Raw genomic sequence first — 23030 nt, 5'->3', positions numbered from 1 at the left:
ATACATTAATTAGTACGGAAAATATCGGTGTGTTTTAAAATAATATCAAAATGAACTCTCCCCTATTCGAGAGGATCCCGTGGGTAAACAAGTGCTCGACTCTCATTCATCATTATGTGTATCACAACACATACGACACATCAATGGTCATTTAGACATATAATGTATGTATTTATTTATTCACATTGTGTACTGTGTATAGCATAACCTTAACTAACTATAATTACAGATACAGTTTCAAGGAAACAGATGACCCAGTTAAGCAAAGTAAGATTTTACCTATAAAGGTGTGGTAAAGTAAAAAAAATTCCGAAAGGCATTTCCTTTTCCGGTTCATTCTGATGCATACAACATGTGGATTTATGATTTGTGGTTATGAGTGATCACAGCAGCTCTCTTCTTTTATCAGTGGATCAGGTTATTACTTATGTGCGATTATGACAAACTAGAAATCTATTTCTTTTTTAGAATTGGCAGACTTCGTGCATGGATTGAAAAATGTGCATGTTTAGGCCTAATAAGCTAACTATAGAATGACCTTCATCAAGCTGAATATGCCCACTTTTTTGTCATATCTTTGTGCCTTTATGCAATATTATGGCTAAATGTTTGTATTATATCAGCATTGGTCCATTATATCTTTGTGTAATCCAGTCAATTTACTAAAGAGAGAGAGAGAATGTCCCTAACCTCAATCTATTTGCAATTTTTTTTTTTTTTTTTTTTTGTATTCTACTGAAAACAATATTTGGGAAAATGCTTTTTAGACTTCCATAAGATGAAGAAAGAAGCGAAAATCACATATATATGTCTGTGGTCAGATTTTGAAGTATAATATATCTACATGTACAGTACCTCTTTTGCAATACTAGTACTGGATACATGAAATTAACATACAGCAATGCAAGACCAAGTGAAATATAGCACAGATCTGCCAAAATGTAAAAGCAGAGACATTGAATGAATATTGAACTGTCAAGGTCACCATTACTATTTTAAGAAAATTCTTCTCGCCACTCTAACATCTTCAGAGGAATTTTAATCAAACTTACCACACTTACAAAGGACACTTATATCAAGACAAGTTCGAGTTTCAGGGTTGTTGGGTCAAGGTCAAGGTCACCATTCAGGGCTCAAAGTGGCACCAATTTTAGTGGCCATGGCGCCTTAAATTCACCATTGGCGACCAGTTATTTATAATATATATATATATATTGACCTATAAGGTGCCTGCAAGGCCCCTAAAAAATTGTGTAAATTTGTTGCAATTGTGTAAATCTTCCAATGGTTGCAGTCAATGCTAAAATGACGTTCACAATGGAAAAAGTTAGAGAGATGCTATACTATACTAAAGAATAAAAAGATTTTTTTTTTAAGTTGGCTGGCGACAAAGTTTTCCAATTGGCGCCTAGATTTTATGACTTGGTAGCTATATAGGCCACCTGGTAAAATATCCACTTTTGAGCCCTGCTATTACTATTTTTAGAAAGTCCTTTGTCAACACTCTAGTAGCTTCATTCCTTGAGGGATTCAGATATACTCCATCACTTAGTAACTTCAGATATACTTGTAAAGGACAGTATTAGATAGCAGGGTCTGGTAGGGGACATGTATTGCTTTAACAATATTTAGTGTGCATGTTACATTTGTATTTCCTCAGCTGTGACATTATTTACCTTTTTTTACAGATTTGTACTGGTTGATGACTCAAAAATACTAAAATGGGGGTAGAGGAAGGATATGTGAGAAGATACAAAAAGGGAGACGTTATCCCTGATGGAGCAATCTTCTTGGACCAAGAAAGTATTCTTAAAATCCAGAATAAAAAGCTTGAACAACTTTCGAAAGAAAAGCTTAAATCAGTGTAAGTATGCATGTTTGAATACTAAAGCAATCAAAAATTGAAAAGAATATGAAGACAGTCAGGGTTTAGGAGTGTTAGCAGGTCCTCATGTCCTCATACTGCAGGAGCTCTCCATTTTGTATTTGTAATCCTCTTGATTTTATATTTATATTTAATTTTGGAGAGATTTAAAACAAAATTATATTATAAGTTTATTCAGTATTCATATATATCAATAACTTGTTGTACAATGTCTGAACACAGGTACTCACCTCGTCTGTCAATACACGGTAACACCAAATATACATATGTAGTATATAATTAAAATGTATATATTGAGTGTATTGACAGGTGGCCGTGGGGCAAGTACCTGTGGGCTAGTTAACCATTTTAATTTAATGTGTAGAAATTCTGAGTATAAACTGATACTTAGCACACAAGAATCCAATAATAAATTCAAACAGTCAGTTAAAAGGACCTTTAAGTTGGATCGGTTAATTTCTGTGAGACAACTTTCATATTTGATTTGAATGATCAGATTATGTCATTAGCTGGTATCTATGTCACAGATATCAAATTACATTGTAATGACAGTGACAATTGTAAATATATTAGAATATACTACTATTTCTTGAAGATGAGGAGGGCCAAAGGAGTGACCACTATTGTCAAAAATTGGTTTGAATATGTACCAGAACATTTTAAGTAATCAATACTCCTTTATAGAAAACTGTCTTCAATTTATAGAAATTACTGAAAAGTTACAAAGCAGGGCTTTTGGGGGCTGTTAATGGGCCTCATTTCCCAAAAAAAAATTCATATTTAAGCCAAATTCCCAAAATTTGCAGTTTACTCCTGAAAAAATCTTTCCTAATTCTCCTATTTTTCCCCCGAAAATGAGACAAAAAGGCCCCATCCCAAACCAGTGAGAAAAAACCCTGTCTAGTCACTAGTGTTTGGAAATTGTTTTGCATTTGGAGGTTTTTTATCTTTAAATTATACATTCACAATTTAATCATTTTGAGATTATCAAAAGATTATCACTTTTGAAATTATAAAAGGATTATAACAATTAATCAAAATGGCAATATTAAGTTTTTAGTTCACCTGGTCCAGAGGACTAAGATGAGCCGTACCGAAATGGCACCCGTCATCTGTTGTCATCCATATACATCATCAATTTCTTCAAACAACTTCTTTTTAACCACTGATTGGAATGTAACTTAACTGGAAGCATTCCTAGGTGGTGGGCTGACTCCCCTATCCCTAGGGGGCTGAGGGGCGAGGCCAGAAGGGGGCAGTTTGGCTGTACTGTTATAACAAACTTCTTCTCTGAAAGTAAACAATGCATATCTCTCATATTTGAATCGCTAGTTGGCTCGGGGAACTGGGGAGCAAGGCCAGACGGGGCTAAATGGTAACCAGTTCAGTATAGGGTTGGTCGTGGGGACTCAGGTTCCTGATCAATGGGGTCCAATAAGGGAAATATAGCAAGCTCTGAAATTTTTAGAGTAGGGGTCAATCACAACAGGCAAAGGGGATCTCGATGGTTCATCTGTTTATATATATCAACTACGTAGTTCCTTCCATCCTTGAGCTTCCTCAGTACTGAGTTTCATGTCGACAACTAAATAGATGAACCATCGATGTCTCCTTTGCCTATTTTTATTGACCCCTATTGTTCTAGCTCATCACTTTACCAAAAAGCAATATCTTGTAACATCTTCATAGTATTGTATAATCTATAAATGTTTAAAATGCCTACATATCAATCCCTATGTAGGAGCCTGCTGCCTACATATCAAAAATTTGTTGGTGTGTTATTCTGTATTTGTATACTGTTTCAGACTACCGTTAGTGTATAGACCAGCTGTGTCATTTGTTGGTGTGTTATTCTGTATTTGTATACTGTTTCAGACTACCGTTCGTGTATAGACCAGCTGTGTCATGTGTTGGTGTGTTATTCTGTATTTGTATACTGTTTCAGACTACCGTTAGTGTATGGACATTTGTTGGTGTGTTATTCTGTATTTGTATACTGTTTCAGGCTACCGTTAGTGTATGGACCAGCTGTGTCATTTGTTGGTGTGTTATTCTGTATTTGTATACTGTTTCAGACTACCGTTAGTGTATGAACCAGCTGTGTCATTTGCTCAATGGTGTGTTATTCTGTATTTGCATACTGTTTCAGACTACCAATAGTGTATGGACCAGCTGTGTCATTTGTTGGTGTGTTATTCTGTATTTGTATACTGTTTCAGACTACCGTTAGTGTATGGACCAGCTGTGTCATTTGTTAAATGGTGTGTTATTCTGTATTTGCATACTGTTTCAGACTACCGTTAGTGTATGGACCAGCTGTGTCATTTGTTGGTGTGTTATTCTGTATTTGTATACTGTTTCAGACTACCGTTAGTGTATGGACCAGTGGTGTCATTTGTTGGTGTGTTATTCTGTATTTGTATACTGTTTCAGACTACCAATAGTGTATGGACCAGCTGTGCTAGCTACAGCAGCCTCTACAAGTGGCATCTATTTTGCTCATCACTTCCAGAAAGTATTAAATCTAAGCAAAACAGGAGGACTTGGCCTAGGATTGCTTTTCACTAGTTTGGTAATACCAAGTGGCTCTATATTTGGAATATGCAAAAAAGGAATTGTACCGGCTGTGATTACAGGAAAAGTGGATTGCACAATTTGTTTTGAAACAAAAATTTCACTTATGCAAACAGGGCTTGGTGTTGTGTATCCACTAGTATTCACCTGGCTTTTCTCTGCTATGACAGCTAGGGCACAGCTTACTTATCCTGTACCACATTTTGGAACAGGAAGTGAAAAACTGATGCCTTTTATTCGGGCAACGGCACCCAAGTGGAACCCAATGTTATTTGTTCTGATGGGAAACATCTCCATAGCTATGGCAGTTGGAAATCAGATGCAGTCATGTTATGAAAAACATTTTATGGAAGAATGTGATTCTATGGTAGTACAGAGACGGGAACTCTTCGGTATGAATACACGAAAGTGACACATTAAAATATGTGGTATTACAGTGTGTTGTGTGTTAATGAATTCCTATTTTCTATTTGAATAAAGACCATTCCTGGTTTCACCAAATTTACAAATTGATTTTGTGTATTGAATAATTATGATAATATGCATCATTTATATAGCACACTGTTACATAATGTACAGATCCTACATACCAGTAACATACAGGGGCGGAGTATACTTGGGTAAATAGGTGATCATATGTACAGGAAGTCTGCCCAAGAGTCCAAAAATCAGACACAATTACGGTAGGTGAGATTTAATCTCCTTTACTTTGGCCAGGGTTTTTCACTTCCTTGTAGCAGATGGAAAGCTGTTCTACAAAATGACTACTAACTCTTCAAAACCCTGGTTATCACAAGTCACAATACAATTGTAACCCTCACTAGCTCTGTAGTAGAACTCCGACACGAGTTTCTGGTTACACTGTTTCATTTATTAGATATAAATGAACCTGCAATAAAAGATACGGAACTATCACTAAATTTAGATCACATCACAAGGATTCTATCTCAGATCACACTGATTGTGGTAGCTGGTACAAGGTAACGAGTTCCTGTAAATACTCAGGAGCTTTTCCATTCAGTGCTTTGTAAAATGTTGTATGTGTGTACATCAAAATCTTGTACTGTGACCTGAATCTCACATGTAGTCAATACAATGATTAAAGCACTGGTGTGATGTAGTGGTGTAATGATTCACTGATGCATCGATGTATTGAATCGCAGAGTTGTGCATCAATGCATCGTCTCCTTGATTTGTATCGCGATACTTGAAAATGTGTAGTTTTCTCCCTTGACCAACGTTAGCTTACGTTTTGTAGTAAACAATATGGCTGACAAGGCCGTTCCAGTGGCTTATAAAGCTGCCTGTTGGAGTTCTTTCACATTTAGATATCTAAATTCAAGAACGGTTTGTGGGAAACGGACAAAACATATGTTTTTTAAACAAATGTCGACAAAGACTCTTATATTCCGGAAATACCACAAACAAAATATGACTACTGTACGATGGTATACCAGATATCTGTTAGGTCATCAGCTTCTCATATATCGTGATATGTATCCTATCGTGACCCCTGTATCGCAATACGAATCGTATCGCTACCCACCTTGCGATACACAACTCTAGTGTGATGTGCTCCTGCTTTCGAGTGTAGGTAGCCAGGCATTCTTCAGTGTTCTGGACGCTTTGCATGTAGCCAATTAGTGTACCTGGTATCGGGTACACCAAAGAGTAATGCATGACCATTGTCTAAACAAGAAGCAAATGCACCAATATCTTTGATGAATATGAATTGACAGATACACTAAAGGTGTCTGATTTTACAATAACAGGAACTTGCAATAGTGTTTACCATACATGTTTCTCTATGTTCAAAACATTATACATGTATTGTACGTGCTGTAGGAAACAGGCCTATATTTCAATCCCTACGTTCGTAGATCACTGAAGCCTTTATTCAACTTTTCTGTAGGTGACAGTAGCTTGTATTTCATCCTGTGTATGCGGATTTGGCATACATTTCAACCCTTATATAGGAGTTTGCGACCAACATATCAACCCCTATGTAGGAGCCTGCTGCCCACATTTCAACCCCTATGTTGGAGCCTGCTGCCTACAGTTCAACCCCTATGTTGTAGCCTGCTGCCTACATTTCAACCCCTATGTTGTAGCCTGCTGCCCACATTTCAACCCCTATGTTGGAGCCTGCTGCCTACAGTTCAACCCCTATGTTGTAGCCTGCTGCCTACATTTCAACCCCTATGTTGTAGCCTGCTGCCTACAGTTCAACCACTATGTAGCCTGCTGCCTACAGTTCAATCCATATGTTGTAGCCTGCTGCCTACAGTTCAACCCCTATGTTGTAGCCTGCTGCCCACATTTCAACCCCTATGTTGTAGCCTGCTGCCTACAGTTCAACCCCTATGTTGTAGCCTGCTGCCTACATTTCAACCCCTATGTTGTAGCCTGCTGCCTACAGTTCAACTCCTATGTAGGACACTGTCACATACAAATGATATATACAAACATGTTGAATGATGATATTGTATAAAGATATTTGACTTGACTTGATGGGATAATGAAACACTCATAAAATGCGATCTATCCCAGAGGAAGAATTCCGATGGAGCATCAGAGGTCTACGTTTGAGTAAAGTTTGTAAGAGTTATGTATGTCAATTTCCAATTATTACTGATTAATCTTTGCGAACCAGATATCATTTAATAACTGTATGGCAATTTCAAAAATCAATTATGTTTGTTGGATACAATATGAATGATATACAGACGTTTGAAAGTTTACTGTACATTGACACAGCACCGCCATCTTTGTTCGCAATGTTGTCCCAATCAGAACATTGTTCCTGTGTTTTGAGAACAGATAAGAACATTGTTCTTGTTCTCGCCCAATAAATGACACCCCACGAAAATGACGGAGAAATATGATAAAATATGTAAGGGAGATAACTTTCCTAAAGGAATAAATATCATTGCATTCAAATGATATACACATGCTGAATTTTAAACTAATTTGGACTAAACATTATGGAAGCTTGGAACAATTGTATCATATTACAACAGTTCATTCCAAGGTTATTGAAGCTACTTCTAACATCCATATCCATATTGAGGATTTCCCAGATCATATCAATTATCTCCTGTAGGATAAAGAAAAAGATATGAAGTCCTTAAAGATTCTTTAATATCTTTTCTCATGTGAAAATATCAGTCAAATTTAGGTGAAAGTTTGAGCAAAGAATTCACTTATGAAAATTGTTTATGTAAGGGAGATAACCTACACAATAATACAGTTGTCCCTTGGACATCCTCAACAGCAGTGATAACTATGTTTCTCCTCAGGTAATACAACAATTCTTATAGATTAAAAATAATAATTACAAAAAAATATCCAGGAAATAAAAAGTTATTACAATTATTATCAATGGCACATCACAGCAGAACATACTTGTAAATGATAGATATTAAGTGATCATAGTGTAAACAGCACATCTGTTGTGTCAATAAACATCACAGAATCCATTTTTACTTTGGTATACACGTGTACAATATTTATTCAGTGGAGTCGAAATTAGTCGGACGTTTTATCTGACGATTAATGATTGACAGAAGGATATAATAAGTCGATAAAAAGTCAGAATAATTGCATTCAATTTTACTAAATTAACGTGACTAGTGTAAAACTTGTACAACTATTTGGCACAAATGATTCAAATGCTTTTATAAAACACTCGCTATACATAACAGTTTTGTTGCTTGGTACATGTTCATATAGATATCCAATACATATAAGATCTTCGTTTCATATGATATATCATGAAACATTTAGTTTCTGAAGTTTTTATTTTTGCAAGCCTTGGCGAACGGAAATTAAAACTTCGAAAAAGTTTCATAAAACCTCATATGAAATAAAAACAAATGTAAAATACTTTTGATCATGTAACTCAGAAAACTTACGTTTCGACAATTTATTTTTTCAAGCCGAAATGTGGATATATAATTCATTTAATTCTAATGTCACATGACCCACTGGGTGTTATAGCTGCACTATTATTGCAGCATGGATAAGAGTAATATCAGCTCCTTTGGTAATCTTTAAACACAAAACACAAAACGTTCCTAGTACATGTATACCCAGTCGTCTGAAGCACGGGGACATGGCACATAATCCTAGTCCTACTGTATCGTAATGATTTCTAAGAGTTTGTATATAATATGGATTACGTGCATTATGTAAATCCTTAAAATGTACATTTATAGACATTGAGAGATGGGAAATAGTGTAAAGACCGTTTTGTCTTAAGTGTTTTATGCTATTTTAACAAAACTTTCAGAACACAGTTTTCAGTCTAAATGAGAACGTTTTTAAAATGTCATTGAATTACACACGCTTTAGATTTTTGGTTTTTGTTTTTTTCCTTCGCAGGTGACATTTTTTCTTGTTCGTCAACTGAATCCTCCGGTCTTGGAGTCTTGATTCTTTGATAGGAGGCATGGAATTCTGCATGGTTTTTCTTTACGTGTTGGTGGATAAGAGTATTGGCCAGATCAAGCGGTGTGTTACCATGTTTGTCTTTCAACATGGGAGACAACCCTTCTTTGACAAGAGAGTCAAAAACCTCCGACGACCCATTTTTACCGGCAGCTACATGAAGTGCTGTTCTGCCTTGGCTGTCGGTAGAATAGATGAAATTTTGATTTGTAGTGAGAATGTGTTCTACCAAGTTCAACTGTGCTGTAGCTGCCGCTAGATGAAGGACGGTGCTTCCACTGGATGTCTTCGAACTGGGCGATAGACCAGCTTCTACAAGCTCAATAAATACATCCACGTTACCACCAGCGGCGGCGTAATGCAGTGCAGTTCGCCCCGACTCGTCCGCCAGAGGTAGAACATCACTTGTAGCTCGAATGATGTATTGTACAAGATCTAGTTTACCATTATAGGAAGCAATATGAAGGACGGTGCTTCCATCATTTGTGGTGGTTTTCGGAGACAAGCCAGCCTGTAGAAGTTCGACGAATACTTCTACATTTCCACCAGCAGCTGCGTGATGAAGAGCAGTTTTTCCACTAGAGTCAATCATCGGAATTATTTCTAAAATGTTGTCTACAATATGTATTACAAGTTCCAAGTTTCCGTTGAATGAAGCAATGTGAAGCACAGAACTACCGTCTTTCGTAATGTCACCCGCTGACAAACCAGCCATGACCAGAGCATTAAACGCTTCAACATTTCCGCCTGCTGCGACATAGTGCAAGGCAGTTCGCCCTGATTCGTCAGTTATTTGTAGAATTTTAGGAAACTTCTTGGCAATTCTTCTGATGAAATCAGGCTTCCCGGAGTATGCTGCTTCATGCAATACTGTCTTCCCAGCCTTTGTCTTGTCACTGGGAGATAACCCTGCTCGAACGAGATCGTCAAAGACTGCGGTATTCCTTCCTGATGCTGCACAGTGCAATGCAGACCTACCTGTATCGTTTGTAACCGGAACAATGTCCTTTATGTATTGTATAATGTAGCGAGCGATATCAGTCTTCCCATTGTTGGCTGCTATATGTAAAAGTGTGCTTCCGTCTTGGGTGGTGGCTTGGGGAGGAATACCCGCATGGATCAGTTCTATAAACACACCAACGTTCCCCCCAGCCGCCGCCGAATGCATTGCCGTATTCCCAGTGTTGTCGGTGATATGAATAATGTCCTTGTAATGTTTGACGATGTGCCTTACTAGCAAGATTTGACTTTTATAGGCGGCCACATGAAGGATTGTCCGTCCTATTTGTGTTGGGACGCCAGGAGACATTCCAGCCTCAATCAGAAGTGAGACGACCTCGATACAGCCCACAGCAGCAGCAGCATGCAAAGCGTTCCAACCTGATGCGTCCTCTTGGGGAATTAAAATGGGATTATTTTCGATAATGTATTGCACCAATTCTTTCCGGCTATTTGTTGCAGCTATATGCAGTACCGTACTACCGTCTTTAGTTGTAGCCTGTGGAGAAAGTCCGGCATGAACCAATTCGTTGAACACTTTTACATTGCCACCAGCGGCTGCATAATGCAAACCAGATTTTCCAGACTCGTCAATAAGATGTATGATGTCCTGAATATGATCAATGATGAACTCTACCAAATTAAATCTGCCGTTATATGCTGCTATGTGTAGAACTGTACTTCCACCGCTAGTCACTTTTCTAGGAGATAAGCCTATCCCAATCAGAGTCGTAAATATATTAACGCTTCCTCCAGCCGAAGCAGAATGAATCGCAGTCCAGTTTGAAGAATCGCTCTTGGGGATTATTGCAGGTACAACTTCAAGAATAAATTCGACAAGTTCGAGGTTTCCACAGAATGCTGCCTTGTGGAGAACAGTACTACCGTCGTGTGTGACATGTCTTGGAGACAGACCAGCTTTGAGTAGAATGAAGAAAACCTGCATATTCCCAGCTGCGGCGGCGTAGTGTAATGCGGTCCATCCTGATTCGTCTGTAAGAGGAACCATCTCTGGTAGATTCCTAATAACGTATCGAACTAAGTCTATGTGTGCCCTATATGCAGCTACATGTAAAACGGTGTTGCTGGAATTTGGCGCTGGTTCCGGAGTTAGGCCTGCTTTTAGCAACAAATCAAACACGTCAGCGTTACCACCTGCTGCGGCGAAATGCATGGCCGTTCTTCCTTCGTCGTCAACGATTTGAACCAATTCGCTTATACCTTGGACAAGGGTCTTGACCAGAGGGACATTGCCGTGTTCTGCCGCGATATGAAGGACAGTGCTGCCGTTGTCGGTTGTACATTTAGGACTAATTCCAAATTGGCACACTTTCTTAAAAAGGGCCCAGGTACCACCAGCAGCAGCCGCGTGAAGTGCTGTTTTACCTGTGCGATCCATGTACAAGACGATATCTGGTGTTTTTATGATGATATGCCTCGCCAGATCAGAGTGGCAGTTTTCTGCAGCAATATGTAATACTGTTGTTCCGTCATGAGGGGAATCCGTTGGTGACAATCCAGCATTTATCAGTTCATTATACACATCCATGTTTCCGGAGGCCGCAGCATCATGCAATGCTGTACGACCAGCTTTGTCAACCAGCGAAACCAATTGCGGTGTCGTTTTGATGATATATTTAACTAGATCCGCGTGTCCGTAATAAGCTGATATATGTAAAACTGAGCTGCCGCCTTTAGTAGAGGTCGTAGGGGATAGTCCAGCTTGTACAAGTTCCTTGTATGTGTCTAAGCTACCAGATGAAGCAGCTGCATGCAAAGCATTCCATCCTTCGCTATCCAAAGCCTGAACAATATTGGGTATGTTACTTTTGATATACATTGACAAGTCAGCATTTCCGTTGAATGCAGCTAAATGCAATACAGTGGACTCATCGGAAGTGACCGATTTTGGCGAAAATCCTGAACGAACCAGTTCGGCGAATGTATTGACGTGTCCGCCTGCCGAAGCTGAATGCAATGCAGTCCAGTGTGAATCGTCTGACACTGATACGACGTTTGCGATATTGCTGATGATGTGTCGGACTAATTCTAACTTTCCACTGAATGAAGCTACATGTAAAACACTTAGCCCGTCTCTCGTCTTTCCTTCCGGGGAAAGATCGGCTTGTGTCAGTTTGTGGAAGACGTATACTGTTCCTGCCGCTGCCGCGTGATGCATCACCGTTTCTCCATACTTATTCACGGTTGGAATGATTTCCGTTATATTATTGATGACGTGAGTCACCATTTCAACTCGACCACTTCCAACAGCAAGGTGAAGAATGGTGCTCCCTTCATTGGTTACAGATGTTGGAGAAAGTCCTGCCTTTGTTAATTGCGGTAATATATTGACATGTCCACCTGCGGCTGCAAAATGCATAGCTGTATTTCCTTGATTATCAACGAGAGGTACAATGTGAGAGAACTTGTCGATGATTTCTTTTAGGAGTTCTATTTTTCCCGTATAAGCAGCGAGGTGTAAGGAGGTAGCACCAGATTTAGTTACCGACGTCGGTGATAACTCGGCTCTAGACAGCTCCATGAACACCGTAACATTGCCCCCAGCAGCCGCGGCATGTAGAGCTGTACGGTCCTGATCGTCTTTCAGTGGAAAGATTTCTGAATGGTTCCTCTTTAAGTATCTGACTAAGTTAATGTTGCCGTTGTATGCAGCTATATGCAACACGGATACTTTATCCACAGTGACAGTCCTCGGTTGTAGCCCTGCATTAAGAAGGTCTGTGAACATGTGGATATTGCCATCGACGGCAGCATAGTGGAGTGCTGTTCGCATTGACATATCCCGTAACATAATCGTATCAGGCTGGGAAGCGATGATGTGTTTCACGAGCTTTGTTCGTCCGAAGTACGCCGCTATTTGCAAAACAGTTCTACCGTCTTTTGTTTTAGCTGTAGGGGACAAGCCCGCATTCATTAGTACATCGAACACATTGATATCACCACCAACTGCGGCAGAATGCAGTGCAGTTTCTCCATCATCGTTTGTCAAGGACAGTAGTTCCTCTCTACTCGAAACAAGAAATCTTATTAATTCCTCGTGAATATTTAGTGCTGCAATGTGAACCACTGTACATCCGTCATTTGTTCGATCAAATGGATCTAACTTCGCTTTTACAAGTTCATTGAATACTCCAACACTTCCGCCTGCTGCAGCGGAATGGAGAGCAGTCCACTTTGAAGAGTTCTTTTTCTTTGTTATGTCCGGTATTGAATGCAGTATATATTTGACAGCTTCAAGTCTGCAATGAAGTGCTGCCCTGTGAAGTACTGTATTTCCGTCGTTTGTTGTTCCGTATGGCGAAAGGCCAGCTTGAAGTAATTCATTGAAAATTCTGACGCTCCCTCCTGCAGCCGCATGGTGCAGAGCTGTCCCTCCGGAATCGTCAGATGATGTGACGATTTCCGATACATTGTTCAGCATGTACTTTACCAACTCCTCTTTACGTTATAGTTCGCTAGATGCCAAACATTTTCTCCGTTATTGTCAGTAATGCTGAGGTAACTGAAGTCAAAAACCTCGAGTAGCACCTGTGCTATCCCAATGTTCTGTTCACAGATAGCTGTGTGTAGAACCGTTCGACCATTGCTGTCCCTTTTCGCAAATAATTCGTCCGTTTCATCTACCGACAAGTCGTCAGCGACTCTCTTGATCAGCCAGTTTATGACATCGTCATTCTGGCCTTGTACAGCGGAATGTAACACCCCTCCCTTTTTAGATCCCGTTTCTTTTACTATTGATACGTCAATGCCTGTCAAAAGTTTTGCACAAGCTAGATGTCCCTTCTCTGCGGCTATCATGAGTAAAGTATCGCCATCTTTATTACGAACTCCCACATCAACCTGCTGCATAATGTGTTTCAATATACCCACGTCACCTCCTTCGGCAGCAGCAAGGGCCATTTCAGAGTTCATTTTCCCTTTCCATTCATTAAGCAAACAGAAGAAACACCTCTGATTCCCACGTCTGCATGATTCTACCAAGGCGTTATAGATATCCGCTGCCATCTCATCGCTACGTATAGGAATTGTTTCCAATATGGCTTGCGTTAGATCGACGTTTGAAACCATTGCGGCATACACAAGAAGAGGAACCCCTGACGTATCACGAGTAAGAAATACATCCTGGAAATTTGAAGCCTCATCCAACTGCCAAGTTTTCATTCCAGCTACTTTCATGAAGTTTTCCGGCTGTTTTGTAGCTAATTCTTGTGCGATTCTTTCCTTGAGGGCTATTTGGTGAACGACAGGAAAGTGGACGGCTGTATCCTTCTCCGTGTTTAGTGTCATGTCATACTGGTGTTGTGTGTTCTTGGTTATCGAGAAATAGTTTAGATATACCAAAGGCGAAGACGCTATCAACTTTCGAGGATAGTGTTTAGACAAAGACTGACACATTGCTTCGTGCAGAACATCATGAATAAACTGATAGCACTTATTAGCTTTAGAATAAAACACATACACGTTTTCCATACTTTTCAGTGCGTTCTCGATTGCCTTTGGGGTCAAGTCCTTTGCTTTGAATAAACGGTTAAGCTGTACGCTGAGTTGTCTTGGATGATCCTGGTTTTCGTAAACAATATCGGAATATACTAGAAACACCATCGCAAGCGCCACATACTTTGTGTGGTTTGTCATAAACAGATTGTCGAACTCTTCGATGAAATACTGCCGTGGTGTCTTGAAGGCTTGTTTTACTCTTGATGTGAGGAGGAGCCTTGTGCAGACAGGGAATCCGAAGTTAGCAGGAGTTGATTTCAATATGATACTCACCAGCTCCTCTGGAACTAGAGCTTTTTGGGTTTTAGTTTGTATTTCTAAAATCTGTCTTCTTTCAAGAGCAACGTGTTTATTATCTCGTTCCATTAAATTCAATACTAATCGAGAACGGATATGCTTGCGAATGGCAGGCAAAGATGAACAGTCCTTGTAGATGTAAGGACGACTGGTCATTATAACGCGGATCCGTTTCTTGTGGAAGAGTGGCATCATCATTTCTAACAGACCAGTCCAACCATCGATAAGCGATTGATCTTTACACAACTTCCCAAATATGTCATCGATGAAGAGAGTGTATTTCCTGGTGGGGTCGATGGTTTCTGTAAACTGTTTGGGTGACGTGAGGATCAGTCGTATAGGTTGTTCCAAATCGTCTCGGTATGGCTGATTAAGTAAGTCCATTCCAATGCTGGTTTTACCTTCACCCGGAAGTCCAATTAGAAATACGAAACCAAAATCCGCAAATATCCGTTTTGCCATATTGAAGTTCTGAGTTTCTATTAAGGATGGTTTCACATACTCCTCGAAATCGCCTAGCAACGCTTTGGTGTAAGCTGCAAAAAAAATAAACAATAAATAAATAAATAAATAAGTTAATTAATTACTTAATTAATACGATGCAGGAAACATGTATATTACTCATTACTATTACATATACCTTTGTTTGTCTTGAATTAAAACATTATCGTCGATAAAACATCTAAAACGTCTATAAACATACCTCGCATTCCGTCCAGTTTTTGTACATTGATTTTTGTGGTTTCTCGGATTTTCTGGATATCTGAAAAATATGTATTGTTTTTGTTTAAATTTCATATTCAGTTAGATTACCAGAACGCCATCTTATTGTAAGTTATGTGATTATATTAAGTGAATGATGTTGCCCAAACGATTCTGAGTATCTATCTGGTTTAATATTCTGACAATTGATGATCACTCGCCCATAGAGATATATTAAAGCAGATAGAATCATTCGAACTGAAGTTGCTGAAACAGGGGCTCGGAAAAAGTTCAGGCAAATTTATCAATAGCTAACGGTTTTAACTTTTCTGAAAATGGTTATTCAATTTTTACATGTCTTTTGAGTATACAGACTGTGTGAACTGCATAATTTACTTTGATCAGCAATGTAAAAAAAATGTTTCACTGAATGCAATTATAAGATATCCAGAAAATGTTTATCACATAACTACCATGTTATATTCCATATATCAATGTGTTATGGGACCATCGACATTGTAAATATGACTGAAAATAGCAACGAAATGTGTAAAAAATCTTACATTCGTTTCCATTTCATATGAAATGTACATATATGTACAAATTGTATATTGTATTTGGTCATGACATTTCCGTTGTACATTGCCAAAGGATAAGTAAAATTAAGATATAATACACGTTTATATGCAACCCATGCAAGATCCCCTAAATATAATTTTATAACTGGACTCTGTGACCTGTCTACAGGATAAACGTGCGTTTTATTATAAAGAATGTGCTTTTGAAAATGTGATCGGACAATAATATTTATAGTGTCTGGCATTGTCACTATAAAGTCTGTTTGAGAGCTCTGGCATTGATGTACGTTTAAATGCCATCCATCACGCGCTACACTTCTCAGCCTATTTATACAACACAAACCGGAAATACAATATCCAGGATAATTAAGTTTAACGACTGATCATTATGTCTACATTATTTGTTATAAAAAATATGCAATTTGCGCATTACGTTTATAATAAAAGGATTAACAAAATTGATTTTTTTTTTAATTTTCCATGTACTATTTTGTTTGCCATAAGCACGCGACCATGTTCCGGCTGTTCGAACGACTGGCAAAAAATCTGCTGACTGTCGGTAAGGTGGGAATTATGAAGTTTAAATAGGAATTACCGGTATAGCATTTTAAAAAAAATAAAAAGTGAAAGGAATGTAAATATAAGCGTTGAACTGTTTTTGTATGGTATTTATGATCTATTTTTGAATGCCAGAGCTTTGCAAGCAAACAAATCATAATGTATCATTATGTTGTTTGCTTGCAAAGCTCTGCATTCAAAAGATCATAAATACCATACAAAAACAGTTCAATGCTTAAAAAAACGTAGACGACCAGTTGGTATAAGGCACCCTATAATATTAAAGAGACAAAATAGGGATTTGATGGTAAAAACGTGCATACACTAATTGAACAGGGGACGAGTTGAGGTGCTTGAGGATTAAGTTGAAAAAGTTGTGAGTGCAGAAAGAGATAGAGAAGATAGAGTAGCTGTTGAAAGGCAAATATGTATTACAATGCATGAAACTAGAAGACGAATAGTGTGCAAAAAATGTCGAGACTGACAGGAATGAGATGGAAAAAAACCAACTCCAATGATTACAAAACTGAAAAGACGAAGTAAGAGAGAAATTGACAGCGTGGGAAGAAGAAAGTTGTGTACCATTCCTCAGAGCAATAAGATGTCGAATGCGTCCTTTCTTTGACCCTGTTAATAAATAACATTTGATACAAATAATAAAACTTGTCGAAAAGTAGGAACACGGGTGACATCATTCATTACAGTAGTATATTTATATATTAGTTACCTACTGGAAAACAGATAATGGTTGGCCAATACAGTACAAAATAAACTGGGATGTTAGCTGTCCTTATTGGCTACAGCACAGACTTGTTGACATTTTGGCATTGATCTCAACCCATACCATATCACATACCCGTGTATTAAAAATATGATTTTGTGATATTCACTTTATAAGAAAATATAATGTTAAGTAATTTACATTTAGTTTGGCGCACATTCTTCCGTGAGTCGAGAAGACTTTCCTCCATGGATTCCATTTGGAACTTTATCGAGTCAGGATCATTGCGACTTTTGGAGAGAATTCCTGTGAAACCCGAATTTGAAGTAAAATGAAACAAACATTTCAAAATGATATATATTTCAACGTAAACAGCCATCAATATTAATCACATTTGAGAGACGTTCTGAGTAGTGACATTTACTGACTTTTAAATTACATAAACATTCCTTGGATTCGACCTAGATTCGCAAGATGAGAGCCGAGAGTTTTTTTGTTTTATTTCATGTATGCCATCGGCATTCCGTTTTTTAAAGTTTAACAATATTTTACACACACGTTTTTTCGTTGTAAATTATACCGTTTGTTGTTCAGTTCTCGTTTTCAGGCGAGAGCGACGCGTTGCCATTACTTGTGATAAATCACTTAATGTATTTTGTGACAAATCAAATGTTCACACTAATTCGTTTCAGACAATCGCCATGGCATTTATGTTATCCATGTTTATTGAAACACCCTTCGACCATCTATTGTTTATATAATCTTATAAATAAAGTAATCCATTTATCAGAAATTCAACCGAATAAAGCACTTGTTTGGTGATCCCATGCTTTGGGTGCATTTACAATGTACTTAAGCCATTTTCTTACCTGGCTGACTGCATCTATTCCTTTTCATCTTGTCAATGCTTTTCCTAGTCTTTCTGAATTCTGGCTCAAGTTCTTTCAGAGTTTCTAAAATTTAAAAAGTATGAAATTATGATAGACATGTTTTTATAGTAGAGCGATATTCGCATTTTTCGACATTTTAACTGTTATCATTTGACTGTTCCTTTATCTCTGGTTGTTTGCTCTTCTTTTCTGGAAATCGTATAATATGTGATACATTACGTGACATACATTTACAGCATCGTATTGACATATCGGGGAAAACAAGACAACTAGAGGCATATTCAACATAAGATATACTTACCTCCTGTTTTGATGTCGAGTTGTGTATCCATATCCCTCCATTCCTTCAGGGTTCGTACATGCTCCTCGTCCACCAAGTGATTTATCCTGGTGTTTCCCAGTTCATCAAATGCCTTCTTGTAAGTGGCGCGCTTCACAAGCTTTTCTAGGCGACTGATCAAATCGCCAAAGTCCCCCCACATCCGTTTGAATTTCGTGGTTGGGAGTAAGCAATAATCAAGATGGCCGTAGGCATTATTCTTAAGCTTCCGAATTCGCTCTATATCATCCCCAACTGTGTCTTCCACACTAGCCTTTGGATATACACCCCAGTCATGGGACGGTTTTGGACATTTCGGGCATAAGTTGCAAAACAATAAGTGAAATAAGGTTATGTCGAACTTGGAATAATCTGGAACCTTCCCTTCATCGATGACGTGGTTTTGATTGTGACTTAGCTGCAAAGTCTTCTTCTTCTGAATGGCAGATCTAAGCTTCTTTGGTGAAACGTATATAGCTAAAATATCTGCTAATATCAATGGGATATGTTCCACTAAGCACTTGCATATCCGGAAGAAGTTAATCTTGTCAATATCACCTTCTTCTGTGAAAGTGTTCAACCTTGTTAATTCTTCAAGTGCTAAATCTGCTGAGTTTGCCCTTCCCAGGCCTTGTTCCTTACTTTCCTTACTTTTAGTTTCCACGTTGCCAGATTTTGTTTCACCGTCTTTATTCTCCGTCTTCTGACCACTTTTTACTTTGTTGCCTGTTTCTAACTTTCCAGATGTCTCTCTCGAATTACTTTTGTTATTAGCGTTTTCCTTGCCAGAGCCTTCTTGTTTCACTTCTTTGTCCATCTTACCTGACTTTCCAGACATCCGAGGGTCTGTATCTTCATTGGTAACATCTGTCTTTCCAGGCCCAAATCGTTTACTCCCCGTAGTGCTTTTATCTGATCTTGCTGATTGTTCTCTAGCGATATCCTCCTTGGCTGATACTGACATTCCACTCTTCTCCCTCTTGTTCTCGTTCATTTCCAGTTCAGTTCCATCTTGCTCATTACCTCTATTGCCTGTGTTTTCTCTTTCTAACCTCTCCTGATCCATGTTTCCTTTGGTAGTATCTGCCTTTTCAGAGTCATTGGACCCTGAATCCCGTGCTCTCTGCTCAGACACATGCTCTTGAGCTATGTCACCATTGCTTTTGCTGGCTCTTCCCGATCCTGCGCGTACTGTGTCTTTGTTGCTAATTGTTTCTTTTCCAGACCCATTTCTTGTCGTATGTATATTGCTTTTTAACGATTTCCCCGATCCTTCTCGTTTGGTGTTTCCATTGCTGGTGTCATCCGTTCGAGATTTAGACCCTTCTCTTACTGAAACTGTCCTTCCTGATCCTGCTCGGGCCATATCTTCATTTCTAGTAGCAGCTCGTTCAGACTCGTTCTGTCCTGTCTGAGCGTTGTTCTCGCCTGTTTTTCCGGATCCTTCGCGTTTTCCGTTTCCTGTGCTAGTATCTGATATTTGAGATTCATCTATCTTTGTTTCTTCTTTGCTTGCACTTGCTCTTCCGTTGCCTGTGACAGATCTAGCTGATATCCTCCCAGACCCATCTCGTGTCGCCAGCACATTACTTTTACCTGATCTCCCAGACCCATCTCGTGTCGCCACTATGTAAGTTCTATCCGACCTCCCAGAGTCCACACGCTGCTTGTCTACGTGACCCGTAGCAGTTCCTCCAGATCTAGCTGATGCTCGTCCAGTCCCTCCTCGTGTTGACAGTACATTGCTTTTCCCTGACTTTCCAGAGTTAATGCGACTCGAGTCCTCGTTACTACCGTCGGTTTTCGATCCTGCTTTCATTGTATTTGTCTTTCCAGATTTCTTTCGTTCCGTATCATCTTTGTCTGCCATTTTATTTCCTTTGTCCGCGTTGTAAAATAATGCATAAGATATGAATATCCATTAGATTGATAGATGAAGTTGATAGTCGGTGTTTGTTGTTCGTTTGCTCTCGTGACAGATTTTTCTTCCTTTTCTTTCTCGTGGCGTGAGAAGTTGAGTGTGAGTCAGAAGACATTGTTTTACGTAGTGTGTCCAGTAACAACTCTCCTGGCACACAAAAGTACCGAGACCACCACGCACATGAATCTGGAATCTGAAATCAAAACAAAAAACAAACATCATATTAATATTACACACAAATTTGAAAAAGTAAAAGAACATTAATGGGAAATTCATACTTTTTGTATGGCGATGTAACAATGCAAAACAGACGTAAAATGAGGTAACTGTGCAACCGACGTCTAAAGGTTTCTTATCCACTTCATGTGAAGTAAAAACCTATTAGATCTCGTTTTAACCCCGAATTTCAGACCATACTGGTGGGAAGTAGTCAAAACTACCATTGGATGTTAATTATAAAAGGCTGGCGACAAAGGTACAACTACCTAGTAGGGCCATTACAATATGTATCTTTTACGTACAACTGTGTATATCTTACATACATTTGTATATATAAGTCTCTTGTTCAACTGTTTACTTTAACATAATCACAAACAAGATAAATCAAAGACAAATAAGTGGTCCCAATACACTCCATGCACAGCGTTATGTCCCTACACAGTAACTCCCCTCTGTAGGAATAAATACCCTCTGGATACAGTGGATAGCATGCGTCATCTGTACAATCCATCGTGCGCATTTGGTTGGTCCGTTAAATGAACTACATATGTTGATAGAATGTTAAACACTTGCAAATATCCAGTATTTCCTTAGAGACCAATACGTGGGTGTGTGGGTTGATGGAATGTTAAAAACTTGTAACTAACCAATATTTCCTCAGAGACCAATACATAGGGAGGGATGTGTTGGATATATGTGACGTACATATTTAAAACAGAATTTTTGCCATGGAATCTTACAGTATATCTTTGAACCGGGTCCTGATTCCGGTTTAATAATGGGTATTGGGGTAATCGGATTTGGAAGTAGTCTGAGAAAAGGTCAAGGCCACTCGAAATATGGGTCATTCAGAGTACAATGAATACCAGTTCAGTGCAATCAGTAGTATTTCCTATGCAGCATTAACCAATATGAAATGTTACACTTTTCTTCAATACACTAGTAAGTAAACCCGAAATTACAGGATCGCCTGAAGATAAACATCTGAAGGGGGCTGTGTCCAAATGACACGGTACTATTTTGTCAATTAAAATGAGTGGATCTGTTTAACGTACGTGGGTATTCGATGTTTCAATTGCCAACAAATCTATCAGGTCTATTAAGCCCATGTCAAAATATAGAGTCCAATTCACTTGATCTTTTAATTGAGGTGGCACAGAATGTTGAACGATTTGAGAGTTGCTGGTCGTCTTTTATAAACGGGTTTCGTTACTTTAAAACAAGTAGGGAAGATAGGTCGGTGTTGTATAACAGCAAACAATGAACTTAGGAAGTCACTGTTGGACCAATGACATAAAATAGTACCAATTAAAGGGTATAAAAGAAAAAAAAACGAAGGAAATTAACTTCGATATCATCTTTTTACAAGGTGTAGCGGTTTACACTAGAAAATATGGTATATATTTCATTTTACCTGGTTATCTATCGTTCCATTCCTCAGACGGTTTAGATCCTACATATAATTCCGTGTCTATATCATACAGTTATCTGAGTGTTATGTTTGTTAATAGTATTAGTTAAATAGGTCAATCTTGGTTGTAACATGTTTCTAACTTGTAGGGAAAACTTCACTGTTTGGTGCTCGTTATAAATAGAGATAAATCTGTTTAAAAACATACATATTTACCTTAAACTTCTGGAATCGACACAAAAACTCCGTCTAAATCCACGGTGTTCCGTGACGAATGCAGTCCTCTTATAATGGTCAACAATCAAAGAGAATTGGATGAACTCTCCTGAGTAACACCTGTCCCAAACTCCGTAAAAGTTCTGGTAAAATTCGGAATACTTGAAATGTCCAGATTGTGTTTGGCAGAACGGTGTAACTATTTTGTTTCGCCTGACTGATTGTCATGTCGTATTGTGTTGGTACAGAACAATGGTAGGCATTTGTACTGAGGGTTAATCTTCTGATTATAGCGGTACTTTAAATCACGCACTGGGACAGGAGTCATACCGACACCGATACCGATACCGATATTATTGTCTCTGATCCAAACAAAAATATACTAGAACTGACTTGGTGAATCATTATCATTTGTAATTAGTCTTGGTTTTGATGCGGGGTGAACATTTTTATTTAATATATATATATATATAATATTTATATAGACCAGAGGCGGATACAGGATTTTGAGAAAGTGTGTGTGTAATTATATGGGGGTGGGGGTGGGATTGGGGTGGGGGTGGGGGGGGTGGGGGGGGGGGGGGGGAGAATAATCATCAGAATATATAAAGCTCTGTGGTACATTCTATTGCATCTTTATATTTATATAAACCCCCATAATTAGAGATTTAACCATTAAAAAAAACCATTTGGAAGTTTTTTTCTTAAAACCGTTTTTTTTATTAATGAAATCTTTGTGATCACCATCAGCTGAGTCTTGGATCAGGTAATGG

At 38.6% G+C, this 23030-nt stretch overlaps 2 protein-coding genes across 6 annotated transcripts; one reads left to right on the top strand and one right to left on the bottom strand.

Annotated features, from left to right (window-relative positions):
• Window positions 1–41: 41 nt before the first annotated feature.
• Window positions 42–4964, top strand: LOC117342024. Of its 5 annotated transcripts, none has more exons than XM_033903981.1 (3): window positions 42–164; window positions 1689–1864; window positions 4319–4964. In XM_033903981.1, the coding sequence occupies exons 2-3, from the start codon at window positions 1722–1724 to the stop codon at window positions 4869–4871; spliced, it is 696 nt and encodes a 231-aa protein (XP_033759872.1). In that variant the 5' UTR covers window positions 42–164; window positions 1689–1721; the 3' UTR covers window positions 4872–4964. The 5 variants fall into 5 exon arrangements, 4 of the variants coding, with proteins under 4 accessions (XP_033759872.1, XP_033759873.1, XP_033759871.1 ...); XM_033903982.1 differs by having other exon boundaries at window positions 106–267; XR_004535736.1 differs by lacking the exons at window positions 42–164; window positions 4319–4964 and adding exons at window positions 302–417; window positions 4035–4080.
• Window positions 4965–7589: 2625 nt separating this feature from the next.
• LOC117342492 lies at window positions 7590–22431 on the bottom strand. The gene is given in 8 exon segments (XM_033904667.1): window positions 7590–13353; window positions 13356–15258; window positions 15426–15485; window positions 17143–17187; window positions 17483–17587; window positions 18151–18234; window positions 18473–20604; window positions 22258–22431. Coding segments are annotated over 7 exon segments (8649 nt in total). The 5' UTR covers window positions 20361–20604; window positions 22258–22431; the 3' UTR covers window positions 7590–8789.
• Between the last annotated feature and the right edge of the window lie 599 nt (window positions 22432–23030).

The sequence above is a fragment of the Pecten maximus genome, chromosome 14, assembly GCF_902652985.1.
Source record: "Pecten maximus chromosome 14, xPecMax1.1, whole genome shotgun sequence".
Lineage (NCBI taxonomy): Eukaryota > Metazoa > Mollusca > Bivalvia > Pectinida > Pectinidae > Pecten > Pecten maximus.
This window is presented reverse-complemented; position numbering and strand designations above follow the sequence as displayed.